At 36.8% G+C, this 27,201-nt stretch overlaps 1 protein-coding gene across 1 annotated transcript; it reads left to right on the forward strand.

Annotated features, from left to right (window-relative positions):
• Positions 1–5,790: 5,790 nt before the first annotated feature.
• BIRC2 (baculoviral IAP repeat containing 2) lies at positions 5,791–25,737 on the forward strand. Its single transcript, XM_067750827.1, has 9 exons — positions 5,791–6,301; positions 7,531–9,689; positions 9,785–9,884; positions 14,358–14,436; positions 14,998–15,046; positions 20,657–20,899; positions 23,908–24,162; positions 24,902–24,943; positions 25,024–25,737. Exons 2-9 carry the CDS (start codon positions 8,789–8,791, stop codon positions 25,215–25,217), a joined length of 1,863 nt encoding a protein of 620 aa, XP_067606928.1. The 5' UTR covers positions 5,791–6,301; positions 7,531–8,788; the 3' UTR covers positions 25,218–25,737.
• Positions 25,738–27,201: the final 1,464 nt, after the last annotated feature.

Below are 27,201 nucleotides of genomic sequence, written 5' to 3' on the forward strand. Positions count from 1 at the left end.
TTTTATCTTCTCCTCCCTTGACAGGAAATATGCATAGAAAGAACAAGGTCCTCTATGCCTTGCGTTTGCCAACATGACTTCTTGTGACTATTTTTCTCCAATCCTAAGGCTTTTCCTTTTGTTATGAGTTCGAGGATTTCGGGACTTATTAAAGAAAAGACCACCAGGTGGCAGTAGCACACAAGCAGCTTTATTTTGGTGTGCTTGGCAGGTTCAGACAAGGGGAAATCCCTCACAACAGGCGACCTTCCAGAGTCAGGTGTGGGGCCACCACCATAAGGGGAAGAGGACAAGGGAACTCCCAGGCAAGAGGGGTACCAGAGAGGAGGCTTACATAGCTAGGTGATGCTGCAGACAGCTTAGTCATGGATCTCAGAAGGGTAGCAGTGACTGGGGTTCTTAAGCTGAGGTTTGTCCTGCGGATGCTGGGCATGCAAAACAGGCAGGCTCTAAATGGCTTAAAATATGGTTATTTAGGATATAGTTAAAGCAATTAGATGTGTAAAAATTTGAATTTGGCAGAGGCAAGCTTTTGAGCTAGTGGTCCCAATCTGCTATGAAGTAAAATATATAGAGCCAATATGCAGGGGCCATTTTTAATCCATTTATGTAAACCTTTATCATCCTAACTTTTAACTCATTGATTTTTTTCAATTAGAGCTGCTGAGATTCTACTTTATATTAAATAAAGTTCACTAATTAAGCTTTTAAATATTTCTGATATTTAAAAATTTTGACTTTTGCTACAGACAACAAAATTTTAAAGCTGTCATGACTAAGATATATAGTGTTTTTTTTTTCAACAGATAGAAAGGTAATGCTTGGGATGTTTGAAGTAACTAGACGTTCGGGAAGAAAATTGTGATGTGGCCAAAATTTCCAAGTTCTTAATGTGTTGGGTTTTGTTTATTGAATTTTTTAAATAAAATACTTCAAAAATTCAGGGAAGTATACATTTTATTTATGTACTGAGGGGTAACAGAGTATGCCACCCCAAAATGTACTTTTGGCAAATGGATTATTTTGAGCTAAAGGGTATTGAGATCTATCATGAAAAGCTCTAAAGTAAATTTCCATTTGTAGAGGTGTCTCCCTCTTCACTATCTGAAAGAGAAGTACTCTTAAAACTCTTATCAAAGGAGAAGGCAAGGACTCAAATCTGCATAACAAACCTCACTAAACAGCTCTTGTTTACCATGCTTTTCTTGGTGACCTTCCTATAACTTGCCTCTCTCACCCAGAAGCTCCAAACCTCTTTTCCTTTGTTGGTATTAAAACCCAAGTTCTAACCCTCTCTTTAAGGTTTCTCATCACTGAGGGTTCTTATTGGTACATGTGCAATGCACATGTTAATTAGCTTGTTTTTCTCTTGCTAATATATTTTTGGCTAGTCTAGTTTACAGGACCCCAGCTGGAGAACGTAAGATGGGCATAGGAAGAGATTTTTCCTTCCCTACGGTATATACTAATGCAGGGGAGAAAAAAATAATTTTCCCTCTACCTTTCTGAGTTCTTGGCTGACACCCCTGTAGTAAAAGACTGATTAAGAAGAAAAACCAACACAAGTTTCACATATATACCTCATGTATACGTGGGAGATACCCAGGGAAAAATGAGTAACTCCCTGAGGTGGACCAAGCCACAGGCTTAAATACCATTTTCAGCTCAAGACAAAAGAGAGAAAGAAGGGTGTGAGGAAGCCAGTTATGTGTAAATTACCAGGAAAAGCATGGTAAACCAGGGTAAAGTTTGTTATGTAGATTTAAGTCAGTGCCGTCTCCATTTGTCACCCTCCACCCCATCTTTGGCCTGTCTAGCCCAGTCTTAGCAAGAATCCTGCTAAGTCAGGTTAGTGAGAATGCTCCCACCCTTGATATCTGACTAAATTCTTTATCTTCCACTTTTGTTGTATAAGCCCTTGGCCAATCTTCAGCAAGAATCCACCTGCCCTTGATGTCTCCACTAAGTAATTTTTCTTCCACTGACCCCTTCATTCCATTGTTTGGCTACAAATCCTCAGCTATCTTTGCTGTATTCAGAGTTGAGCCTGATCTCTCTCCCCCATTGCAATGCTCTTATTGCAGTAGTCTTGAATAAAGTCTTCCTTACTTGTAGTTCCTTACCTGTTAATGTTTTAACAAGTGTCAGAATAATTTTTCTTTAATAATACCACATAATCAATCCTAACATTCCTTTATAATTTAAAAAAAATAAACCATTACATATGCAATTGATACACTAAAAAGATTATCGATCTTATTCATAATACAGCAATGAAATTAAAACCACACTGAGATTCTATTTAACAGACTGGCAAAAATCCAAAAGTTTGACAACATACTCCCCTGATGAAGCTGTGTAGAAAAAAGGAATTTACATACATTGCTGACTGGGTTGCAAAATGCCAACAGTTCCATGGAGGGGGAGGGGTATTTGATCATACTTAGCAAAATTACGGATGAATTTGCTATTTGACCTAAGAATCCAACTTCTGGAACATATCCTAAAACAAGATATCCATAACTATTCATTACAGCATTACTTGTAATAGCAAAAGATTGGAAACCACCCAGATGTCCATCAATAGGGAAGTAGTTGAATACATTATGGTATATGAAATAAAATTATATTTTATGGCAAGACAAGAAAAATTTAAACATAAAAAAATTTTCTCTGCTCTTTGGTCCCCTCTTCCCACCTCTACTGTGCATTGTGTATCTGCATTATGCATCAACCAAACCTCTCCATTGGCAGGAATACCTGCTCAACAATAAAGAGCAACATTCTCCTAGCCCCAACAAGCCAACTCCTTACAAGATAACATTCCTTCTTAATCTTGTATGGGGCCACAATGACCCATGACCCACTACACGCTAGATTATATTAACTGTCAATAATACATCATTTAACATACAGCCCTCTGTCTCAAAAACTTATATAACTGTGCTTTGACCTGTAAAAGGCAGAACAGTTCTTGGAGCTTTCTGAGAGACTGTTCCTGGGTTATAACCCTCAATTTGGCACAAGTGGGCTTTCCTGGTGGCACAGTGGTTAAGAATCCAGCTTCCAATGCAGGGGACATGGGTTCAAGCCCTGGTCCGGGAAGATCCCACATGCCACGGAGCAACTAAGCCCGTGTGCCACAACTACTGAGCCTGCGCTCTAGTGTCCACGTGCCACAACTGCTGAAGCCCGCATGCCCAGAGCCCGTGCTCCACAACAAGAGAAGCCACCACAATGAGAAGCCCATGTACCGCAACAACACCCCCCCCCACAACTCACCACAACTAAAACCCAATGCAGCCAAAAATAAATAAATAAAGTATATAAATTTATTTTTAAAAAATTTGGCTCAAGTAAAATTTCCATTTCTTTCTTAGATCAAATGATTTTTTCATCAACAGGGACTAGTTGAATATATTGTGCTACATCTACACAATGGAGTACTGTGCAGAAATAAGGAATCTTTCTCTATATATACTAGTATTGAGTGATCTCCATAATTTATTAGTAAGTAAAAAAAGGTGGAAAAAAGTATGCTACCAGTTATCTAAGAAAAAGGGAGATATGGATAAATGTACATAAACTCTATTTTTAGAATAAAAAAACATTAAAAAATGTTTAAATCATTGCCTACAGGGCAGGAAGGGAGTACAGGTGAGAATAAGGATTTTTCCGTGTGCAGGAAGGAAGGGAGCTGTACAATCAATGAGGTTAAATAAAACCTTGAATTCCTGAATTTGAATTGGAAGTTAGAGTTCATGATGCTTTTTATTAAAAAAACCAAAAGGCCATATTTACCCAACTGTGTCCACAGAACAGGTTATAAAAACAATACAACTCAATAACAATTAGTACCACAAACATTCAGATTATGGTCTTTATATATCATTTCCCACTAAAGGAACCAGAGCACTTTGAATAAATGGCTAATTATAGTATTGGGTAAGAAATGTACAAAGCCAGCCGACAAAGCAATCAAAGACTACTATGGCCATGTCAAAAGGACTCAGGAGTCAACGTGAATAAGCTCCCATTGGTCTACTATGGCCTGCAATAACTGCAATGGATTATAACTCAAAAAATATGTTTAAAACCCTGGATTCACAATCATAGCTGTTCATTTTTAGGGTTTTTATCCAACAGGAATTTTTTTTTAACAGTTAGGTGATTATCTAATTTTATTTTTCATTAGAATAACCATTCATTCAGTATTACTTATTGACCAGTTAATCCTTTTCTCACTGATATGTAATACCAATGTCATATATCAAATTCACATATACATACATATCTTTTCTGGGCTATTTATCTTGCTCCTTTATTTGTCCATCCTTGTGCTAATACTATCTGAATTACTATGACTTTATATATAACTTGTTATCTAGTGGACAAGCCCCTTCAGTCTTATATTCCTCCTCAAATTGTCTTGGATCCTGTAAATATTTTTCTACATAAATGTGAAAAATATTAGTATAGCAACCTCAGCAGAAAAACACAACTTATTTTTAAAAATCACCAGCAATTCTACACTGGAAATATGAAAAAGATTAACTGAATAAGTGGGTAACTGAATAAATTTAACACTCAACTACAAGGTTATATAGGATTAAAAGTTATAAAGTAGTATTTATTATACCTGAATGTTATTACGTGGTTTCTTGGGGAAAATATATAAGGACTTCGAGTTTTTGAAATATGAATTTTCCCCTATACTTTTTTGGTAAGGACAAGAACTGAAAAAGAGAAATAATCTTTAATAATCTTGAATCCAGAACGAACAATTCTTGCTAATACATATTTTCCCGCACATAAAAAGAAAGTCCCGTAACTTTCCCAGAAATTGCAACTTGAACTACATACTGAACTACTATCAAAACTCATGTGCATATTTGTAAGTTTTTAGTCATTGGGAGCCATGACATTTCTTTTCTCTGTATCACAAACTGTTACAAATACTTTCTTTTTACTATTAACACTGGAACAGAAGCCCTATTCTGTGACTGACTGGCATGCAGAAATGACAGGGACAGGAAATGGGAAACGGTTCAGGGTCTTGGAATTCCCCCGGCTGCCTAATTAAGTGGCTTGTTATTTGGAAGTTTTTGAAATATTTGCCCCCTGGAGTTCCCCTGAAAGAAGAAAACATCTGATTTCATTGACAAAGAGTGTCTTCACGGAACATAAACTAAAAAATTCTCTCGCTGCAATGCAGCAAATATTTACTGTGTTCACCGCACTGCTAGAGAGGGGGGAGAAAAACGGTCCCTGACTAGGAAAACCAAGATTTTGTATTTACAATTTTTCTATCAGTTAACTAGTTAAACATGTCATTGATACAGGGCTCCTCTGTGGTTCACGTATGATTTATATATACACACGTATATGAATGTATACACTCCATCCTAGTCACATTCAGGAAAAAAAAAGGGGGAGTGAAGCCTGGCCTGAAGCACCGAACCGTTGCTAGTGATGAGCTTCTGAAATTAGGACACTTTCGTCAGTGCATTCGCCTCCAGAACAGAAAAACAAAAGTTTAAAAATAAAAGATACAGTGGTTGATTATAAAATAGATATACTCCCCAAAAGACTATAAAATCAAAGCTTCAAAATTAATCCTCTGATGCTGTTCTGCTTTCCAACACTCGTCTTTTTTCCATTTTCACGGCCAGCTGTTTAAGATTGACATCACAAAGCTGCTGAGGAAAACGGTTACAACCGTTCACTTAACCGAAGCCGAAACGCCGCCGGGTTGACTCCGCCCCCGGACGACGCGGTCACCCACGCCGAGGGGAGGCCCCACTAGAGGAATCCGGCTGGGGCTAGACCCCAACCGGGTGACGCGGGGGAGACGCTCACCGCCCGCGCTGGGGCGTTTCCGCAGGGCTTCCCGCGATTCAAAATCTACGGCTCACGCTTCGCCACGTCCCCCTCAGGAGAATGTCAGGAACGGCGAGGGAAGGAAACGTCAAAAGTGCTCACGCGGCGAAATTAAAGGTTGGAACACCGAGGGGACGCCCGGCCCCGCCGCCCCCGCGGGCTAACAGACTGCGTACGGCCTAGCGTCCGCTTCGGGCCACTCTTCGCCTGCAGACGCCCCGGCGCCCTCGCGCGGCATGACGCGATCCCGGCCGGCGCGCTGTCGTCACTGTGCGTCGGCGTGGGCCCTGCGCGGGCGGGGGGCTTTGTGAGCACCGGAGCCGAGCCGTCCGGCTTCTTATTCTGTCGGCGTAGCAGCTCTCGGGGCTGTGGCGGATCCAGACTGCCGCGCCGTTCCCGCGTTTGCTACGCCGGCCCAGCGGTGAGTGCAGCTCCTTCCGGGCCCCGGCCGCGCGAGGCGGGTAGGGGCGCTCGGGCCGTGGGGGCCCGCTTCCCTGAGGCTGCAGTTGGGTGAGGGAAGACAGGGCCGGGAGCCGAGGCCGGGGGTCGCAGTGAGCTCTCTGTTCTCTTCACTCTCGCCGAGGCTGTTTAATTCGGAAGCTCCAGGTCCAAGACTTGCTGCCGAAAATAATTTTTTTTCAATTGACCTGTTTGCAAGTCTGCTCTGGCCGCCGCCCACTTCTCCGGCCCTTGGACTCTGACCAAGATGTTCGTCAAGTTTTTGCAGGGTTTTAAACTTAACCCTCGGTATTCCTTTGTTTAGTATGTTCAAACGGAGACAGTTGTGTGGCGGCAGATTCCCTGTATCAGATAGTTGCAACCGCGCTCTGCCGCTTTAGTGGTCTATTGTGTATTGTGAGAAATAGCTCCGGGAAATTAATAGGTAAATTCCATAGTTTCTCTTATTTTCCCTTGCAGTTTGTCTCCCGCCTTCAACCCCCAAAGCCACAGTTTGCCTAAAGAGGGCAAATCCACTGTACGGTGCTTGTAGATAAAAATCTGTAAAGATAGGACACCAAGTTCTGGTGTAACGAAAGCATTCATGCAAGTAGTCACATTCCCAAGGCCAGTGTTTCACAAGCCATTACTGTATATTGTTTTCAAGTTGTTTTCTGTGGTTGTTGCTTTGGAATTGTGAGGGCATTGTAGAGTTGTAGGGTTTTATGGGTGGATTCCTGATGCATTTACTCTCACTGGTCAGTTTGCCTAGTCCTGGAGAGACTTGACATTAAAAAATAACTTTACAGTCTATTATGCCATCTAAATAACTGCTGCACTGTTGCTGATGGGTGCAGTCTCTTTCACCACTAGTCCCCCTTTGCCTGTAGCAAACTGCCAGAGATATTATCCTTAAACTATTAAAAGTTGTCACCAGAAGAGGGGAGGAGACCAAGTCCAAAATATGTTTCTGTGTCCATCTGTCTTCAAAGTTGTGCATTAAAAAAAGTATTCTTAGTGCTACGGGGAGTATATTGCATTTATTTTGATTAAAAACTTTTCTAATTAGTTTTGTTGACAAATAGCTGGAATGAAGCTGTATTATCTAAAGTGTAAATCACTTTTAGAATTTACTGAATAAATTGAAAAGAATATAAATTGTATTCATCGTGAAAATAGTTTTCTAAAATAGCGTTTGTTTTTTCTTTTCAGATATACAGCCCTGAAGAGTCTACTTTTTCCCCCTCATTTTTTCCCCTGCAGTAATAAATCCTATTATGGAGACTCAGAAACTTTATAAAGGGATATAGTTTGAATTCTGTGGAGTGTAATTTTGTGTATGAATTATACTTTTAAAATATGAAGGGTTTTCAGAAAGAAGGCTAGTAGAGTTAATTACTGGTTTATTATGCATGAGCAGTAATTTTGTTGGTAATACAGTACCTTAGGCATTTGTGATAACACTAGAAAGGACAAGCTGTATCTTGATAAATTGATTTACCTTTAATTACAAAATGAATGATATTATAGATGCATGATTCTTAAATGAAAGACAAGTTATTTAATATTTTTGTAAGAAGTTTCAGCTGTGGAAATTTTATGGTTAACTAGTTTATGGAGAAAATACCTTCATTTGATCAAGTATACTAAAGTGGTAGGCAAAGTTAGGAAGAAAGACAACATAATAATGATGCTGCAGGAAATGGAAACAAATACAGACAATATTTAACAAAGAAGAGTTAGCAGTTTGTGAGTTTTAAGCAAAATTCATTTCATTTGACACTGTACGCAGTATAACTGGTTTAGGTTCAACAACACTTGTAGGTGTTGACATCTCCAAAAGTTGTTAGCTGAAGCTAGTTTAACCTTCTTAAGTAAATACTATGATGATAAACTTTGTGAAATTGGCCTTTAGATAATGTGACCATATGAAAACTTTAATTCTTCTTGTTTACTAGAATAAAAGAAAATTAAAAAAAAAATGTTAAAGTGCTCATAGGGAAAGAAGCCCGCATATAGTTTTTTCCTCTTGTAGCATAGTCATTAATTGGCTTGATATCCCGGCTTTGTAGCTTGTAACCGAAAGCAAATTAAAGGCATAATTTAGGTATTCTATCCTTGTTTAGAATTTTTGGAATATAAACCTCCTTGAAAAGTCAAGGAGTCTTAGCATATTTTTGGAGGTGTGTCAACTTCTTTCAGGCTATTAGGTCAGTATTACGCCAAATAACGAGCAAATAACATTTGAGTTAATATAATCCCAGAAAGTATTAAATAGTATCTTCGTAATTTAGGAGAGATATTCATCCTACCTGAGTATCAACTCAGGTATAAATCCAGTAAAGAAGGTGTAGTGAATTTCCCATAAGTAGGGGCCTATCATTTGATTCTTTTTTATGGAAAAAATCTAATGTGAAGGGAAGAGAATTGTCATGTGAAGGGTTTTAGCAGTCAAAAAGTAAAATGACTCATGCACAAAACTACCTCCCAAAGACTTTTCCCAGATCCCTTGTATCAAAAAATTAAGAGTATGATGGAAGATAGCACGATCTTGTCAAATTGGACAATCGTCAACAAACAAAAAATGAAATATGACTTTTCATGTGAACTCTACCGAATGTCTACATATTCAACTTTCCCCGTTGGTGTTCCTGTCTCAGAAAGGAGTCTTGCTCGTGCTGGTTTTTATTACACTGGTGTGAATGACAAAGTCAAATGCTTTTGTTGTGGCCTGATGCTGGATAACTGGAAACAAGGAGACAATCCTATTGAAAAGCATAAACAACTGTATCCTAGCTGTAGCTTTATTCAGAATCTAGTTTCTGTTACTAGTCTGGAATCCACCTCTAAAAATGTTTCCTCTTCAATGAGAAACAATTTTACACATTCATTATTACCTACTTTGGAACATAGTAGCTCGTTCAGTGGTTCTTATTCCAACCTTTCACCAAACCCTGTTAATTCTAGAGCAGTTGAAGACTTTTCCCCAATGAGGACTAACCCCTACAGTTATGCCATGAGTACTGAAGAAGCAAGATTTCTTACTTACCAGATGTGGCCATTAACCTTTTTGTCACCATCAGAATTGGCAAGAGCTGGCTTTTATTATATAGGACCTGGAGATAGAGTAGCCTGCTTTGCCTGTGGTGGGACTCTAAGTAACTGGGAACCAAAGGATGATGCTGTGTCAGAACACCGGAGACATTTCCCCAACTGTCCATTTTTGGAAAATTCTCTGGAAACGCTGAGGTTTAGCATTTCAAATTTGAGCATGCAGACACATGCAGCTCGACTGAGAACATTTATGTACTGGCCTTCAACTGTACCAGTTCAGCCTGAGCAGCTTGCAAGTGCTGGTTTCTATTATGTGGGTAAGAAAATGTATAGCTATACATTTTATCTAGTTCATTTTGATTTATATATTAGGACACGTATGTATTCAGTTTTATTATTGTGTTTTCTTTAGGTCGCAATGATGATGTCAAATGCTTTTGTTGTGATGGTGGCTTAAGGTGTTGGGAATCTGGAGATGACCCATGGGTTGAACACGCCAAGTGGTTTCCAAGGTAATTGTTTTGAAAGGTATTTCTACACAAATTCTGTGCTTAAAAGGAGTAGGCATACTTGAATGATTAAGTTTACATTTCAATATAACAAAGCTTCTTTATACCATTAGGGAATTAACCTTTTTAAAACACCAAATTGTAACATTAATTGTTTTGGTACAAAATGTTGTAGAATGTTGTATGATTTCTTTTGTAAGCCATGTATTCAGGATATAATTTAACTTATTCTTGATGAGTCACTTACAGTTATGGCCATACGTTTCATTTATGTTTTCCATTTTGCTTTAAAGAAGACTTAAGTATTATAAAAATATGTAAAATAGAACGAAAAGGAGATAAGTAAGAAAAAGATAAGAAGGAAAAAGGAAAATAAGGGACATGAAATGGATCTAGGAAAAGGATAAATACAAAAATGCATATAATAAAAGCTGATTGTACAATCAGTATTAAGTCTGATTATAATTGTAAATTATTTTTTCTCTGTACAATTTTATCTTGTCAAGGGAGATATGTCAAATATCTCCCTTTAGTCACTCTGTTTCTCCCACTATGTCCTATTTTTTACTATAGCCTAGAAAGAATTTAGAGGCAGTGCTGTTGATGGAAATAGAATTAGAAATTAATTCTGTCTTTGTTACTGAGTAGCTGTGTGAACTTGGACAAGTCATGTGACACCTTTGATCCTTTCCTCATTTGTAAAATGAGGGAGTTGAAATAGATAATATGGTCTTTTAAAAAAATTGTAAAATGTACCTAACATAAAATTTGCCATTTTAACCATTTTTAAGTATACAGTTCTATGACATTAAGTACATTCACATTATTCCTCATTCATTACCACCATCTATTTCCAGACTTTTTTAAAATCTTCCCAGACTGAATCTTGTACTCATTTCATTAATTCCTCATCCCTCCGTCCCTGCAGCCCCTAGCAACCACCATTCTGCTTTCTGTCTCTATGAATTCGACCATGCTAGGTACTTTATATAAAAGTGGAATCACATCATGTAGGTAATGTTTTGACTGGTGAGTGCCTTTCACAATAATGAGGAATCTCTTGAACCTCTTTAATATTCATAATGTATCAAGATAAATTGTGACTTTTTAATTCTCAAAAGTGATACATATTTTGTTTACTTTAAATTATTATTGTAGGAAAAAAGCATGTTCCATTGTCAGAATTGTATTTTCTTTTCTTTTTATATTTTTGGCCCCACCACATGGCTTGCGGGATCTTAGTTCCCCAGCCAGGGTTGGAACCCAGGCCACAGCAGTGGAAGGGCCGAGTCCTAACCACTGGTCCACCAGAGAATTCCTGATTGTCAGAATTTTAAGTGATTTGATTGTGCTTGGCTCTATGAGAGTATGTACATATAATTTGAAATTTAATACTGTATTAAAAAGACAGAAACAGCTTTCCAATTCCAGTGTTTCAGTTGCTACATTTTGTCCTTTATAAAACAAAACCAAACAAAATCTTAGTTTACTTCTGTAATTTGTGTTTTGTTTTAGATGGTTAAGTAAGGGAAAAGGCCAGTGGTGCTTTTTGTAAGCAACAGATTTCAATTGTGGATAATCTTTAATCTCAGAAAATGAAAAACCAAAGTGGATGATCATTATCACTGTATTTTAACACAATTTATTCATTAATTAAATATTTATATGCCTACTGGATACTGTTTTTATTTTTTCCCTCTTAACATTTTTAGTAATAATCATTTGGAATAAGAGGTAATAGGGTTTACATTTCTATATACAAAGGAATTTCTGTTTTTCATCAGTATTGGTATTTACACAACAGTGTGGAATCAAATAAAAAACCAAGCCAAAGCAAAAGAAAGAAGAACCAAATTAAAGTGAAAGGCAAAAATTGTGGTACCATTGCATATGAGGTTGAAAATGAAATGAATAGGCAGACAAATGCAGATTTTGCAGCAGACCAGGAAGAATACTGGGTTTCATTTCGATTGAGCATGATAATTCATGACAGTAACAGCATTGTCTGAAGGCAAGAGTCCTAGAAATAAGTAGTTGAAAGTAATGATGGGAAATCAGACATCATCATGAGGATCTTTTTTTCCTTTCTAATATCTTTTTTTTAAATTGAAATATGTGACACAATATTATATTAGTTTGAGGTGTACTACATGGTGATTTGATATTTGCATACATTATGAAATTGTTACCATGATAAGCCTAGTAACCATGTGTCCCCATACAGAGTTATTGCAATATTATGACCATATTCTTTATGCTGTATATTACATCCCCATGGCTTATTTATTTTATAACTCAGGTTTGTACCTGTTAATCCCTTTCACCTATTTCCCTATATCCCCCTGATCACTCTTTTAGATGCTGGGAATATATCAGTGAATAAGACAGACAAAAATCTCTGTCCTCATAGAATTTATTGGAGAAGGGGGAAATGCGGGGCAGCCAATGTTCATTATACTTCCTGTCTTTAGTCGTTATGAATATAAGTTAGTCAGTCCCAGGATGAAAATACTTTAGAACTATATTAAGATCATGAACAATGAAAAGCTGTATTCTCTGCATGATGAACTTGAGTCTTGAGCATGCTTACATGATCTCTACTAAATCTAACCATTTACCAGTTGAAGGACATTTGGGGCAATAATGAATAAAGGCACTCTAAACATTAGTAAACCTTTGTGAACATATGTTTTTGTTTTGCTTAGGTAAATGTTGTACTTAGGAGTGGGATTAGTGGGTTGGATGGCAAGTTTTGTTTTCTATTGTAACTTTAGAAGGAACTGCCAAATCGTTTTCTGAAGTGGCTGTACCATTTTAAATTCCCACCAGGAATGTATGATACCTCTAAGAATTCCAGATTCTTAATGACACACGGTATTGTCAGTCTTTTTGATTTTAACCATTCTAATTGATGTGTAGTGGTATTTCACTGTGATTTTAATTAGCATTTCCTTAATGATTAATGATGGTGAGCTTCTTATTTGCCATCTATATACAGTTGTCCCTCAGTATCAGTGGGGAATTGGTTCCAGGACACTCCCAGGGATTCCCCTCAAGAAACCAAAATTCATGGATGCTCAAGTCCCTCATATGACATAGTACAGTCAGCCCTCTGTATCTGTGGGTTCTTCATCCTTGGAACTGTATTTTCTTTGATGAAGTGTCTCTTTTAAATTTTTTTTTTTTTCATTACTAAGTTCCGAGACTTTTCAATATATTCTGGATACAAGTCCTATATCAGATGTCTTTTGCAGCGTTTCAGTCTGTGGCTTGTCTTTCCTTTTCTTATTAGTGTATTTGATGAGCAGAAGTTTTTAATTTTGAAGATGTCAGTTTATCAATTTTATCTTTTATGGATTGTGCTGTTGGTCTCTTAGCTAAAAAATCTTTACCTAACCTAAGGACAGAAAGATTTTCTCCTAGGGTTTCCCTGGTGGTGCAGTGGATAAGAGTTTGCCTGCCAGTGCAGGCGACACAGGTTCAATCCCTGGTCCAGGAAGATCCCACATGCATGAGCAGCTACGCCTGTGTGCCACAACTACTGAGCCTGTGCTCTAGAGCCCGTGAGCCGCAACTACTGAAGTCCCGTGCCTAGAGCCCGTGCTCCGCAACAAGAGAAGCCACTGCAGTGAGAAGCTCGTGCACCGCAACGAAGAGTAGCTCCGGCTTGCCGCAACTAGAGAAAGCCCGCATGCAGCAACGAAGACCCAACACAGCCAAAAATAAATAAATAAAATAAAAATTAGAGGAAAAAGAAAAGATTTTCTCCTGTGTTTTCTTCTAGAAGTTAAATTGACAGGTTTTGTATTTAGGCATATGATTCATTTTTAGTTTGTTTTTGTGTATACTATGGACATAAATCAAGGCTTGTTTTTTGCATATTTTATCAAGTTGTCTAGCACCGTTTGTTGAAAAAACAAAAGGGAAGAAACAGAAACATGTTATATGAACTTCCTGGAACACCATTGAGAAATTCTAGTAGTTTGAAAGCAAGTATTTGGGAAACACTGTCACATGTATAGATGAAAATACTTGATTCTCTATTTTTTAGAGAGAGGGTTTGTGTTAAGTATAATGGTAGAGTGGACAATGGAGATAGATTAGCAGATATTTTGTGAAAGATCACATTTTAGGAATAGCAAATTAAAGTTTCTGCTATGTTAAGTCCCCAAAGTAAATTATCTAGAACAGTATTTTTCAAGCCTTAGCTTGTGCTCCTTTGAGATCCAGACCTTTTTATTGTTGTGATTGTATTAATGCAATCAAACAAAATATCACAATGCATCAATGCATAGTAAGAATTTGTAATATTGTATGAGAGTTTTGTTCCTGTTAGATGTGTATATGTACTAGGTTGTGATGTAAAATGTTTGTACTTTGGGATACAATCAAATAATTTGAAAGCCACTTTTCTAGAGTAATCAGATTATATTTTTGTTATAAAAGAACTTAAAAATTTTTCCTCTTACGTTTTAGGTGTGAGTTCTTGATACGCATGAAAGGGCGGGAGTTTGTTGATGAGATTCAAGCTAGGTATCCTCATCTTCTTGAACAGGTAAATATGTTTTTATAATTGGCAACATTGAGTTCTCCTAGATAATAATTACAAATATGATTAGAAGTGACAATTACATCTGTTTTCTCAATTATAGTTACATGTTTTGTGTCCATCTTAATGGACATGTTTGTTCAGGGGCTTTTAAAAAATGACTCTTTTTTCCTTTTTTTTGAAAAATCACTCAACCTGCCACTGTACAAATTTGTGGTGGGGTTGGAGAAGAGCTTTAGTGTCTCCTCCGTATTTTTGAGAAAAACAAAATAACTTGTTAGCAGTTTGGAGTCTCTGAGAGTGATTCAGCTGAAATACGACTTTCTAAGTGGGATGAGAAACCATTAATACTTTTTCCTGTTTTCTTGAAACTAGAGAAATACTTGAATTCTAATTTGGAATTGGGTGATGTATAAGGAAATGTTTTATGATTAAAGTAAAACATAGCAAATTGAAGTATGTTTTCAAAAGCGTGTATACAGTAATTAAGATAAACTTAATGTTGCTATGTTCAGGTTGTTTGAGATTTCTGATTTTATCTATTATTTTTTTTCTACTGCTTCATAGCTATTGTCAACTTCAGATACTCCTGGAGATGAAAATGCTGATCCACCAAGTATGTATGAAAATATTCCAAATATAGGATAGGATTTTTTTGTCAGAATATTAAGAATGAAAGTATGTAAACAAAGGACTTCTGAGGTCATAGAAAAAAGTGCTAGAAAGTTAATAAATATTATGTATCTACTAAGATTCATGACATTTTTAGAGGATTCTTGGAAGTATTCTAGTTTTTGTTCTTAAAGTGCTGACATTCTCACTGGAGAGACAAGACAAGTGCAAAAGAAAAACAACTTCAGGGAATACCAAATGAGAAGAGCAAATAATAAGCCCTCCAAAGAGGAAATGTTTGTATAAGCTAGCATGTTTGGAAAGACCCAGTTCACATGGTTTGAAAATTGGGCTAGATATTAGGTATTTGCCAGGTATGTAGTAGTTTAGTGCAAGGATAGGAAATATGTCTTCTGGTTATAATTTAATTTTAGCCACATCTGGCATTTAGTGTATAGTGTTATTCAGGTCTCCTTTTTCCTTATTAACTTTCTGTCTGGATGATCTAGCCAGTCTTGAAAGTGGGATATTGAAGTCCCCTACTATTATTGTATTGCTCTCTATTTCTTCCTTTAGTTATGTTAATATTTGCTTTAAATGTTTAGATGCTTCAGTGTTTATTGCATATAAATTTACAATTGTTTTGTGTACTTTTTGTTTTGTTTTGTTTTGTGTACTTTTAATGAGTTGACCCCTTCATCACTACATACAGTGATCTTTGTCTCTTGTCACTGATTTTGACTGAAAGTCTATTTTATTTTATGTAAGTATAACCATTCCTCATTACTTTTGATTACCATTTGCATAGAACACCTTTTATATCTTTTCATTTTCAACCTTTCTGTGTCCTTAAAGCTAAAATGATTCTTTTATAGGCAGCATACTGTTGGATCTAGTGGGTTTTTTTTAATCCATTCAGCCATTCTGTGTCTTTTGATTGGAGAATTTAGTACATTTACATTTAAAATAATTATTGCTATTGTAATTATTGCTATATAAGGACTTTTTATTATGATTTTATTAATTGTTTTCTGACTTTTTTTAGTTCCTTCGTTCATTTCTTCCTCTTTTGCTCTCTTCCTTTCTGATTTATTTTCTGTAGTAGTGTGCTTTAATTTCTCTGTTGTATTTTCTGTATGTACTATAGGTTTTTTCTTTGTGTTTACCATGAAGCTTATGTAAAATATCTTAGATACAATAGTCTATTTTAAGCTGATAACAACTTACCTTCATTTACAAAAACTCTACAGTTTTACTTCTTCTCACCCCATGTTTTACACTATTGATGTCATACATTTTATATTCTGCATCCAGTAACAAGTTAATATAGTTATAGTTAATAATATTATTGTTTTGTGTTTTTTATTTTTATGTTTTTTCTATAAATATTTCTTTTTTCTTTTAATTTTTATTGGAGTATAGTTGGTTTACAATGTTGTGTTAGTTTCAGGTGTACAGCATAGTGATTCAGTTATACATATACATATATTCGTTCTTTTTCAGATTCTTTTCCCATATAGGTTATTGTAGAATATTGAGTAGAGTTTCCTCTGTAAGTCCTTTTTGGTAATCTATTTTATATATAGTTATGTGTGTATGTTAATCCCAAGCTCCTAATTTATCCCTTCCCCCCACATTTCCCTTTTGGTAACCATAAGTTTGTTTCTGAAATCTGTGAGTCTGTTGCGTTTTGTAAATAAGTTCATTAAATCAGTTTTTAAAAAATTAGATTCCATATATGAGTGATACCATATGATATTTGTTTTTCTCTGACTTCTCTTAGTATGATAATCTCTAGGTCTATCTATGTTGCTGCAAATGGCATTATTTCGTTCTTTTTTATGGCTAATATTTCATTGTATATATGTACCACATTTTCTTTATCCATTTCTCTATCAGTGGATGTTTGGGTTGCTTCCATGTCTTGGCTATTGTAAACAGTGCTGCAGTGAACATTGGGGTGCATGTTTCTTTCCAAATTATGCTTTTCTCCAGATATATGCCCAGGAGTGGGATTACTGGATCTTATGGTAGTTCTGTTTTTTAGTTTTTTAAGAAACTTCCATACTATTCTCCATAGTGGTTATACCAATGTACATTTCCCACCAACAGCATAGGAGGGTTCCCTCTTCTCTACACCCTCTCCAGTGTTTATTGTTTGTAGACTTTGATAATGGCCATTCTGACTGGTGTGAGGTGATACCTCACTGTAGTTTTGATTTACATTTCTCTGATAATTAGTGATGATGAGCATCTTTTTATGTGCTTTTTGGCCATCTGTATGTCTTCTTTGGAGAAATGTCTATTTAGATCTTCTGCACATTTTTTGATTGAGTTGTTTTTTTTTTGACATAGAGCTGCATGTGCTGTTTGTATATTTTGGGAAGTAAGCTCTTGTCGGTCGCATCATTTGCAAATATTTTCTCCCATTCTGTGAGTTGTCTTTTCATTTTGTTTATGGTTTCTTTTGCTGTGCAAAATATATTGTTGTTTTTTAACTTATGCTAGAGATACAGTATAGGGTGTTATGAATTTGACTACATATTTACCTTTACCAGTAAGTTTTATTTCATGTTGTTACTTAGCATCTCTTCATTTTAACTTGAAATCACTTTAGTATTTCTTCTAAGGCAGGTTTAGTGTTGATGAACTCCCTCAACGTCTGCTTGTCTGGAATGTTTTTATCTCTCCTTCATTTCTGAAGGACAGTTTTGCCAGTGTTCTTGGTTGGCATTTTTTTTTTCTTTTAGCACTTTGATATATTAAGTCATTCTCTCCTGGCCTTCAAGGTTTCTGCAGAGAAATGTGCTGATAGCCTTAGGGGGTTCCTTTGTATATGACGAGTCATTTTTTTCTTGCTGCTTTCAAAATGGTTTCTCTGTCTTTTAATATTTTGACTATAATGTGTCTTGGAGTAATCTTTGGGCTGATCTTACTTGAGGTTCCTTGAGCTTACTGTTTGTGGATATCCATATCTCTCCCAAGATTTAGGAGCTAAAGTTTTCAGCTATTATTTCTTTAAGCTTTCTTCCCTTTTTTCTGTCTTCTGGGATTCCCATGATTTGACTGTTTATTCATTTGGTTGTGTCCTATAATTCACGTAGGCTTCCTTCACTCTTTCATTCTCTTTTCCTTTTGTTCCTATAACTGGCTAATTTCAAATGATCTCCATTTGAGTTCTCTGATTCTTTCTTCTGCATTAGCAAGTCTGTTGTTGAAGTTCTCTATTGATGTTTTTCAGTTCTGTCCTGGTATTCTTCAGCTCCAGGTTTTCTGCTTGATTCTTTTTTGTGGTTTCTGTTTCTTGATTAAACTTCTGATTTTGTTCATGCATTGTTATCTTCATTTCATTTAGTTGTTTATCTTTGTTCTCTTGAATTTTGTTGAGTTTTTTTAAGGTGACTCTATTGAGTTCATTGTCAGGCAAATCATAGATCTTCATTTCTTTGGGGTCAGTTCTGGATCTTTATTGGTTTCTTGTGATGGTGTCATATGTGCCTGATTTGTATGATATTTATATGTAGCCTTGCCTTGGTGTCTGTGCATTTGAGGGAGCAAACGCTGCTTGCAGTCTTTATTGACTGGTTTTGGCAGGTAAAGACCTTCTGCTTTCAGTCTTGATGGATACTGAGCTGTTTCTGGGTTTGTAGCTGGGACCATGGTCAGGGATTCAGGTGCCTGGTACAGGCCAGTCTTCTTAAAATGGCTCTCCTTGGTCTTGGAATACACTTGGGTTTCATAATCTTATACCTAAATCCCAAAGCCTCCCACAAAAGGCACTTTTGTCCTTGGATGGATTCTAAAATGTTGTTGCGTGGGGTACAAGTTGGGGGCAACTTAACCGGCAATCTTGCTATCATAGTTTCCTGCATCCTTCTTAAGGTATGTTCCTCACTTGGCTTCCTGGACACCACATTCTTTTTTGTTTTGTTTTGTTTTGTTTCGGTACGCAGGCCTCTCGCTGTTGTGGCCTCTCCCGTTGCGGAGCACAGGTTCCGGACGCGCAGGCTCACGGGCCCAGCCGCTCTGCGGCATGTGGGATCTTCCCGGACCAGGGCACGAACCCATATCTCTTGCATTGGCAGGCGGACTCTCAACCACTGTGCCACCAGGGAAGCCCTGTACACCACATTCTCGGTTTTCCCCTATTTCCCTGGTTGATCATGAACAATTTCCTTTGGTGGTTACTCCTTTTTCAAACCTCTAAATGATGGAGTACCTCTCAACATTCAACCCAAATGTATTTCTCCATTTCCTGAGCTGCCGACTGTTTAACTACCTGTTTAAATCTCTACTTGTTTATACTGGGTGTCTCAGAGTTAATATAACCAAAGCAAACATTTTCTCCCTGTCCTTCATCCTTCAAATTTGCTCTTTCTCTGGTCTTCCCAACTCAGTTAATGGCACTCACTTCCTAAGGTCAAAAGTTGACTTAAGTTAGACATCATCCCTGATTCCTCCTTTTACTTGGTATATTTAATCTGTTAGAAGTCCTTCCATCTCTGCCTTTATAATATGTCCCAAATCTTACCACTTCTCTCCATCTCCACCACTATTAGCCTGATTCAAGCTGCCATGAGTGCCATAACGTCATTTTATGACTTTTTGTCATAAAATCCTAACAGGGCTCCCTGATTCCATTTTACCTCATTAAAATTTATCACAGAGCTGCCAGAATCATCTTTTGAAAAAACAAATCAGGTTTTATCAGTACCCTACTTAAAACCCTCCTAGAATATTGTAGCAAACTTAGAATAAAATATAAATTCCTCAAAAGGCTCTACATCATCTAGGCATCACCCTCATCTCTGACTTCCATCACCTTTTTGTTTCTTGAATATATCAAGCTTTTCTCTTGACTTGAGGCTTTTATACTTGCTGTTCTCTTTGCCTGAAAGACTTCTTTCAGATATTCTCATAGCTCCCTCCTTATCTTTCAGGTGTTTGTTCTGGCGTGTTCTCTCTTCAGACAGGGTTTCCACATACGTTTGAGCAAGGGAGCACATGCACATTGTATATTTATTTTTATTATAAAACAGTTTTCCAGCAGGTGGCAGTAAAGTGTCTTGAAGAATTATGTCATTTTGTAATTTTCACAGAAGTGCCATATTGGCTAACATTGACCCTGTTCTCAGAAAATGCTTCTCTGATCACACTCATCTATCCACCTTTCTAGGTCTTGTCCATCCTTTAAGTTCAAACTCTAATGCCATCTTTTCCATGAAGTTTTTGTTGATTTCACCCACTTTTCTAGCTGAATTAAGATAATTTTTCACTTCTAAATTTGTGTAGCATCTCAGTTTCCAAAATTGACTGTACATCAGAATCATTTGAGGAATATTTAGAATATTCCTATGCCCCATCCCGAAGAGTCTCTAATTAAGTAGATCTAGGATGTGGGAAGTGGTATTTTTTAAAAGTACAGCCTATTACTACACTCTCATTTGATGCTTATCAGGTTCAAACGTTTGTTGGAGTTATAGGTAGTTGGTGTATATAGCTCATCTCCCTTACCAGGATATAATCTGTACTAGAGTAAAGACTGTATCATAGTCATTATGCTCTGTATTTTTATATTTATGGAATTTATACAAATACATGTCTTTTAAACTAGTTGTTCATTTTGGACCTGGAGAAAGTTCTTCAGATGATGCAGTCATCATGAATACACCTGTGGTTAAAGCTGCCTTGGAAATGGGCTTTAGTAGAAGCCTGGTAAAGCAGACAATTCAGAGTAAAATCCTAACAACTGGAGAGAATTACAGAACAGTTAATGATATTGTGTCAGCACTTCTTAATGCTGAAGATGAAAAAAGAGAAGAAGAGAAGGAAAGACAAACTGAAGAAACAGCATCAGGTATTTGGGAATGTTAGTCACCTGCGTTACTTCCATTGAGGGCTCATAGGACTGTCTCACATGTTGCAGGACAGTGAGCATCCCCGTCTGTCCACTAACTGCTGGTGACAGCCACCAGTCATTTCCAGCCTCACATCCCCTTCACTGTGGGTAATGTATCACCCTAGTCGAGAAGCACTGACTACAGTTGTTTTTGTTTTTGTTTTTTTGAATGCTTATTTTCCAAGAAGATTGCTGATTTATGCTAATCAGAGGATTTTAGCATAATTCCTTTCTTGAGCTATATTGCATTTCTTCCTCATACATTAACAAATTTAAACTATTTTGAAAAAGCAAGATTTTATAGTTGGGTGCCTGTCTTGTTTCTACTTTTTTTTTTTTTTTTTAAGTTCCTTCAAATCATATTCTTAACATGGTGTTTGACTGTCTAATCCTTGCTTAGTGATCCTTACGCAAAAAATAGAACCCATGATGAAATCCTAGGCTTTGATGAGAAGCACCTGCCCAGTCCAAAGATAGTAGAGAACTGATTTTGGTATTCATCCAGTTTTATGTTAAGCCTCAGACTCCCAAAACAAGTCTTTTGAGTAATCATTCCTTTAATAAATGTTAATTGAGGATGAGCACCTGTGCCAAATAATGTGCTTGCTATTCATGGTGCTTGCTTTCAAGGAGCTTATAGACTAGCTGTGGAAACTAGTATGCAGAAGATAGGGTTAAAGGACCAGCAGAGGTGAAGGTTGCATATATAGTGTAAATTGGGGCATTTGGGTTGGAAGACACTTTCTCAGTTTAAGCTTTTAAGTAATGTTAGGAATAGTTTGAGAACCTCATTGTTTGGCCATGTTACACAGTGTTTGAAGTCTGATTTCTAGTTGAGACAGGTTTGTGTTTAAACCCTGGCTCTGTCAGTTACCAGGTTGGCAATTAACTTAACCAGACCTCAGTTTTTCTCATCTGTAAAATGGGGATGATAACAGTACCAATTGCATGGAGCAGCTATAGGAATCAAATGAGATGTTACAAGTAAAACAGTTTAGCACAGTGCCTAGAACATCAAAAAAAAATTTTAAGTAGATTTATTTGGGAAATGGGAAGGGCTTCGTGAAAGAAAGGGCCTGAGGAAAGTGAAAAGATTTTAAGATTGTTAACCAGTAATAAAACACAGGTTAAATGAAATCACTCTAATAAAACTGGTCACCATAGTTTTGTGACTTTCTTATACTTCGTAAGGTTCAACGAATAGTCTTAAATTATGGATTTTTTGTTGTTTGTTTTGTTTTGTTTTTGGCCAAGTGGCATGTGGGATCTTAGTTTCCTGACCAGGGATCGAACCACGCCCCCTGCAGTGGAAGTGCAGAATCTTAACCACTGGACTGCCAGCGAAGTCCCTTGAATTATGGATTTGAAATTGTTTCTTAATAAGCAAACAAGTCAGAAAAGGAATAGGGAGGAAGATCATTGAGACACCTGACTACATCTAGACTAGAATGGGAAGTAAGCAAAGCCAGGAGACAACTCTTGTGTTAGTAGTTGGGAATGACATGGAGATTGAAGAACAGATGTTAGTAGTGAGGTGAATTAGTAAGGTAGAAGGATATAAGTTGTGGTCAGAGAAGGGAATTCCATAATTTTGAGATGAATAGAGCGTTTGACTTCTAGAAAGAAGTAAAAGGTGAAGGAAATGGTCTTTTTTTTTCCCGGAACTTTACAATAGACTTCTTTTTTATTTCTCATTAAACTTGTAAATATGGAAATGTACTTTTTTTTTTTAAGGTTGAAAGCAGCCAATTAAATATTATGGTCAACAGAAGAGGAACTTTTTGAAAAATACTGTAGGAATTTATGCCCATATTCCATAAATGTAGGAAATTTAACAATGGATTTCGTGCTTTTTAAAAAAGATTAGGCTTGATTCATACGGAGTCTTTTTTAATTGCTATAAACCTAGACCTTTATTATTTTTTATTTTATTTTTTTCTGCGGTATGCGGGCCTCTCCCTGCTGTGGCCTCTCCCGCTGCAGTGCACAGGCTCTGGACACGCAATCTCAGCGGCCATGGCTCACGGGCCTAGCCGCTTCACGACATGTGGGATCTTCCCGGAACAGGGCACAAACCCGTGTCCCCTGCATCAGCAGGCAGACTCTCAACCACTGCGCCACCAGGGAAGCCCAAACCTAGACCTTTATAAGACAATATTGGTAGCTAATTATGTGCCAGATATTGTGATAAGTACTTCACATGTATCTCATTTAATCCTTACAACTCTTTGAGAAAGGTACTATTATTATCTGCATTTTACAGATGAGGAAACTGAGGTGTATGGAGGTTAGGGCACATAGCTAGTAAGTGGCTAAGCCAGTGTGGAGCTCTAGGTCTGTCCTAACTCTACAGCTCAAACTCTTCAACACTGCTTACTGCTTCTTAAACATGGAGTTGAAGACACTAATCTAGGAGACCTGATTCTATAACTGATTTTTTCTGTGACCTTGGATAGGTCACAGTTAATGATATTGTGAGTCTGTCTCTCCCTATCTGAAAATGAGAAGCAGTCATACCTGCCTTGTTTAATTGATAGGATCTTTTTATCAAAGGAGACAATCATATGAAAATGCTCATAAAAGTAAAGTGATATAATGCAAAGAGAAGTCAGTAGTAATTCCATGGGGGCAAAGTACAGAGGTTGCAAATTTATACTGCCCTCTAAAATTCTCTGCTTACTCTCAGCAGGATAAAGCAGGGTTCTAAGACAGGTAAATATATAGACTTTAATAAGTTAAAAAAACAGAGACCATGTGTGTACTTATATATAATATGCCTTAGCTAAATCTTCTGAAAGTTTTCCAAGTGACAGACATTAAACTGCAGAGGAGTAATTTTGTCCTTCTTTTTCCAGCTCCTATTTATTTAGTGTCTGAATTGTTCATAGGGTTGATTGTTAGTATATGAGTGTAGTTGGAGCAGTTTATAATCTAATGGATTTTTCTTTCTTTTTTCTAACATGAAGATGATTTGTCCTTGATTCGGAGGAATAGAATGGCTCTCTTTCAACAGTTGACATGTGTGCTTCCTATCCTGGATAATCTTTTAAAGGCCAATGTAATTAATAAACAGGAACATGATATTATTAAACAAAAAACACAGATACCTTTGCAAGCAAGAGAACTGATTGATACCATTTTAGTTAAAGGAAATGGTGCTGCCAACATCTTCAAGAACTGTCTTCAAGAAATTGACTCTACATTATATAAGAACTTATTTGGTGAGTTTGTTGGTAAAGTTATTTTAGAAATTCTTGGGATTATGTTCATCTTTGTGTTTGACAAACAAAACGAATCCAATTAGCAAACTTTACATTTAACTTGTTCTAAAAAGTGAAGTCTTTTATTACCCAAGTAGCATGGCTAAATAATTTCTGATGATAAATAGCTAGAATCTGTGTTGTTCAGGATATAGTAGGTGAAAAATAATAGGTAGTAGATGAAGCAGTCTTGTATTTGGTAGAGTGATGCCTTAAAAAAAATTTTTTTAATTGAGATATAGTTGATTTACAATATTATATAAGTTCCAGTTGTACAGCACAGTGATTCAAAATTTTTGTAGATTATACTCTGTTTATAGTCATTATAAAATATTGGCTATATTCCCTGTGCTGTACCATAAATCCTTGTAGCTTGTTTATTTTATACATAGTAGTTTGAACCCCTTAGTCTCCCTATCCTTATCTTCCCCTCAACTTCCCTCTCCCCACTGGTAACCACTAGTTTGTTCCTTATATCTTTGTCTTTATCTTATTTGTTATATTCACTAGTTTTATTTTTTAGATTCCACATACAAGTGATAAAATAGAGTATATGTCTTTCTCTGTCTTATTTCACTAAGCACAATACACTCCAGGTCCATCCATGTTGTTGCACATGACAAAATTTCATTTTTTTATTAAAAAAATATTTTTAATGAGTTATTAGAGTGATATTTTTGTTATGTTTTTCTTTCTTCAGTGGAAAAGAATATGAAGTATATTCCAACAGAAGATGTTTCAGGTAAAACAAAATTAAGACTTAGGACCAACATGAAATATTACCCTTTCATTTTTTTTAATGGAAGTTTCTGTTGTTACTAGGTCTGTCACTGGAAGAACAATTGAGAAGGTTGCAAGAAGAAAGAACTTGTAAAGTGTGTATGGACAAAGAAGTTTCTATTGTATTCATTCCTTGTGGTCATCTGGTAGTATGCCAGGAATGTGCCCCTTCTCTAAGAAAATGCCCTATTTGCAGGGGTATAATTAAGGGTACTGTTCGTACATTTCTCTCATAAAAGAAAAATAGGCTATATGTTGCCTACATATAAAAGTATTTAAAATACTGTTTGAACATTTGAAGCTATCTGAAGTAAAAAAGGAATTATTGGTTCTTTAATTAGTAACATTTTTGTTCTACTCTGCTTTCTTTGGTACTAGTAATCTTGTTTCCAAAAGAATACCATATATAATATTTAATCTTAACCTCTGTTTATATGAAAGGTAAGATTTATGTTTGAGCTATATTACTGTACATGTATGAACACAGGAGGAGTTAAAGGAGCAATCTTAATGCTATTATGTATCATTTTAGGAGTGACTAGGTTTGGTATTCTTTCTGAAAGCTTTGAGTACTACTTTAGAATGTAGTTGAAAGAAATGGAAACCAGGAGCTCTGGAGTTTATCACAGTTATATTGCCAAATTCTCATTGGTGTTTTTTCAGTTGTGTTGTAAAATAAGGATTTTTCTCTTACAGGTAAAAAAGCTTTTCCCTAATTTGTGAGAAACATCTTAATAAAGGTCTTTAAAAAGACTACATCATCGATTTTTTTCCTCTGATTTAAAAAGTAATTTCCGTAAGCCTTCACAGGGTTATATAAGGATGAGATAATGTACATAAGCATAGTATCTGTCACATTGTAAGCACTTCAGATGCTAGTTATTAAGTTAAAAAATTGAATTCATGAAACATTACCATGAAGTGTTTTTTTTAATAGTAATGGGATTTATGAGAATTTCCTTTAGATGGTTAATATCTGTCTAGTTGCTTTGTATATTATAGATATTATTTGAATTAAAAATCCATATCAAAAATTATTAACAAATAGAATTATGTAAATCTTCATTGGAATTTAAAAAAATAGTTTAATCATTTTGTTGCTGAGTAAGTGTTGGTGGGATGAGGAGGTGGAATACAGGCAATGGTAAGTATCTTTTTTTGGGTCCAGTCATATTTGACCTTTCCCAGGTCTGGGTCTATGGCAGACATCTGAGGCCAGGTGGAAAGGAGGTCTAATATTAAAAACTCTTCTTATCCTAAAACTCCTTTAGATCCCTTTAAATAGAGAATATAGTAGGAAGAAAGAAAATTTATCCTTTTTTTTTTTTTTTTCCCCCACAGAGCATAGGTGCTCTTTAATGACGGTTAAATAAAAATAGGCAGGAGTTCTATAGAAAACAGTATCCATAAGGCCCTGGCATGCATCCCAAGGGCCATGGGGGTGGGTCCTGTGCCACCCTGGCCGCAGCATGGCCCCTTTCTTCTGTGACTTGTGGGACGCTCACCACTTTTGGCCTGGGCCTGGGTCCCCAGAAAGCCCGAATCCTCTGCTGGGCAGAGAGCTGCCCTGCAGGCTCCACGAAACTTCCATGGGCCCAGGCCTGGCCTTATAAGAAGTCTGAGGCTCTGTGTCTGTTAGGGAGCTGCAGCAAGTTTTCCATGATGCAGGAGAGGTCCTGGCTGATGGGGGTGTGTGTGGCAAAGCCAGGAGCAGGTGTGCTTGTGAGAGTCTGGGGCCCACCAGCTGGACTCTTGCTTTGTTTCCATCCTGATGTGTTGATGCATTTATTTAAGTCCAAATGCATATGTCTTGGTGCAAGACCTTATGTCAGTGAGAGAAAGTTTCTCCCTGCCATCATAGAGGGAATCAAATCATTTTTGACACTGGTATTTAATAAAACCTATATTGAGGATTCACTGTGTACCAGGCACAGGGCTACTAGATTCTTTTAATAATTAAGATGTGTTGTTAGCTGAATTGTGTCCCCCAAATTTGTATGTTAAAGTCCTAATCCTGAGTATCGCAAAATGTGACTGTATTTCAAGATTGGGCATTTAAAGAGGTAATTAAGGTAAAATGAGACCATGTGAGCCCTAATCCAGTACTGTATGACTGGTATCCTTATAAGAAGAGATTAGGGCACAGACACACCCAGGCAGTGGACCATGTGAAGATACCTGAGGAAGATGGTCATCAGCAAGCCAAGGTAAGGACTTCCC

This window comes from Pseudorca crassidens, chromosome 9, assembly GCF_039906515.1.
Source record: "Pseudorca crassidens isolate mPseCra1 chromosome 9, mPseCra1.hap1, whole genome shotgun sequence".
Taxonomy (NCBI): domain Eukaryota; kingdom Metazoa; phylum Chordata; class Mammalia; order Artiodactyla; family Delphinidae; genus Pseudorca; species Pseudorca crassidens.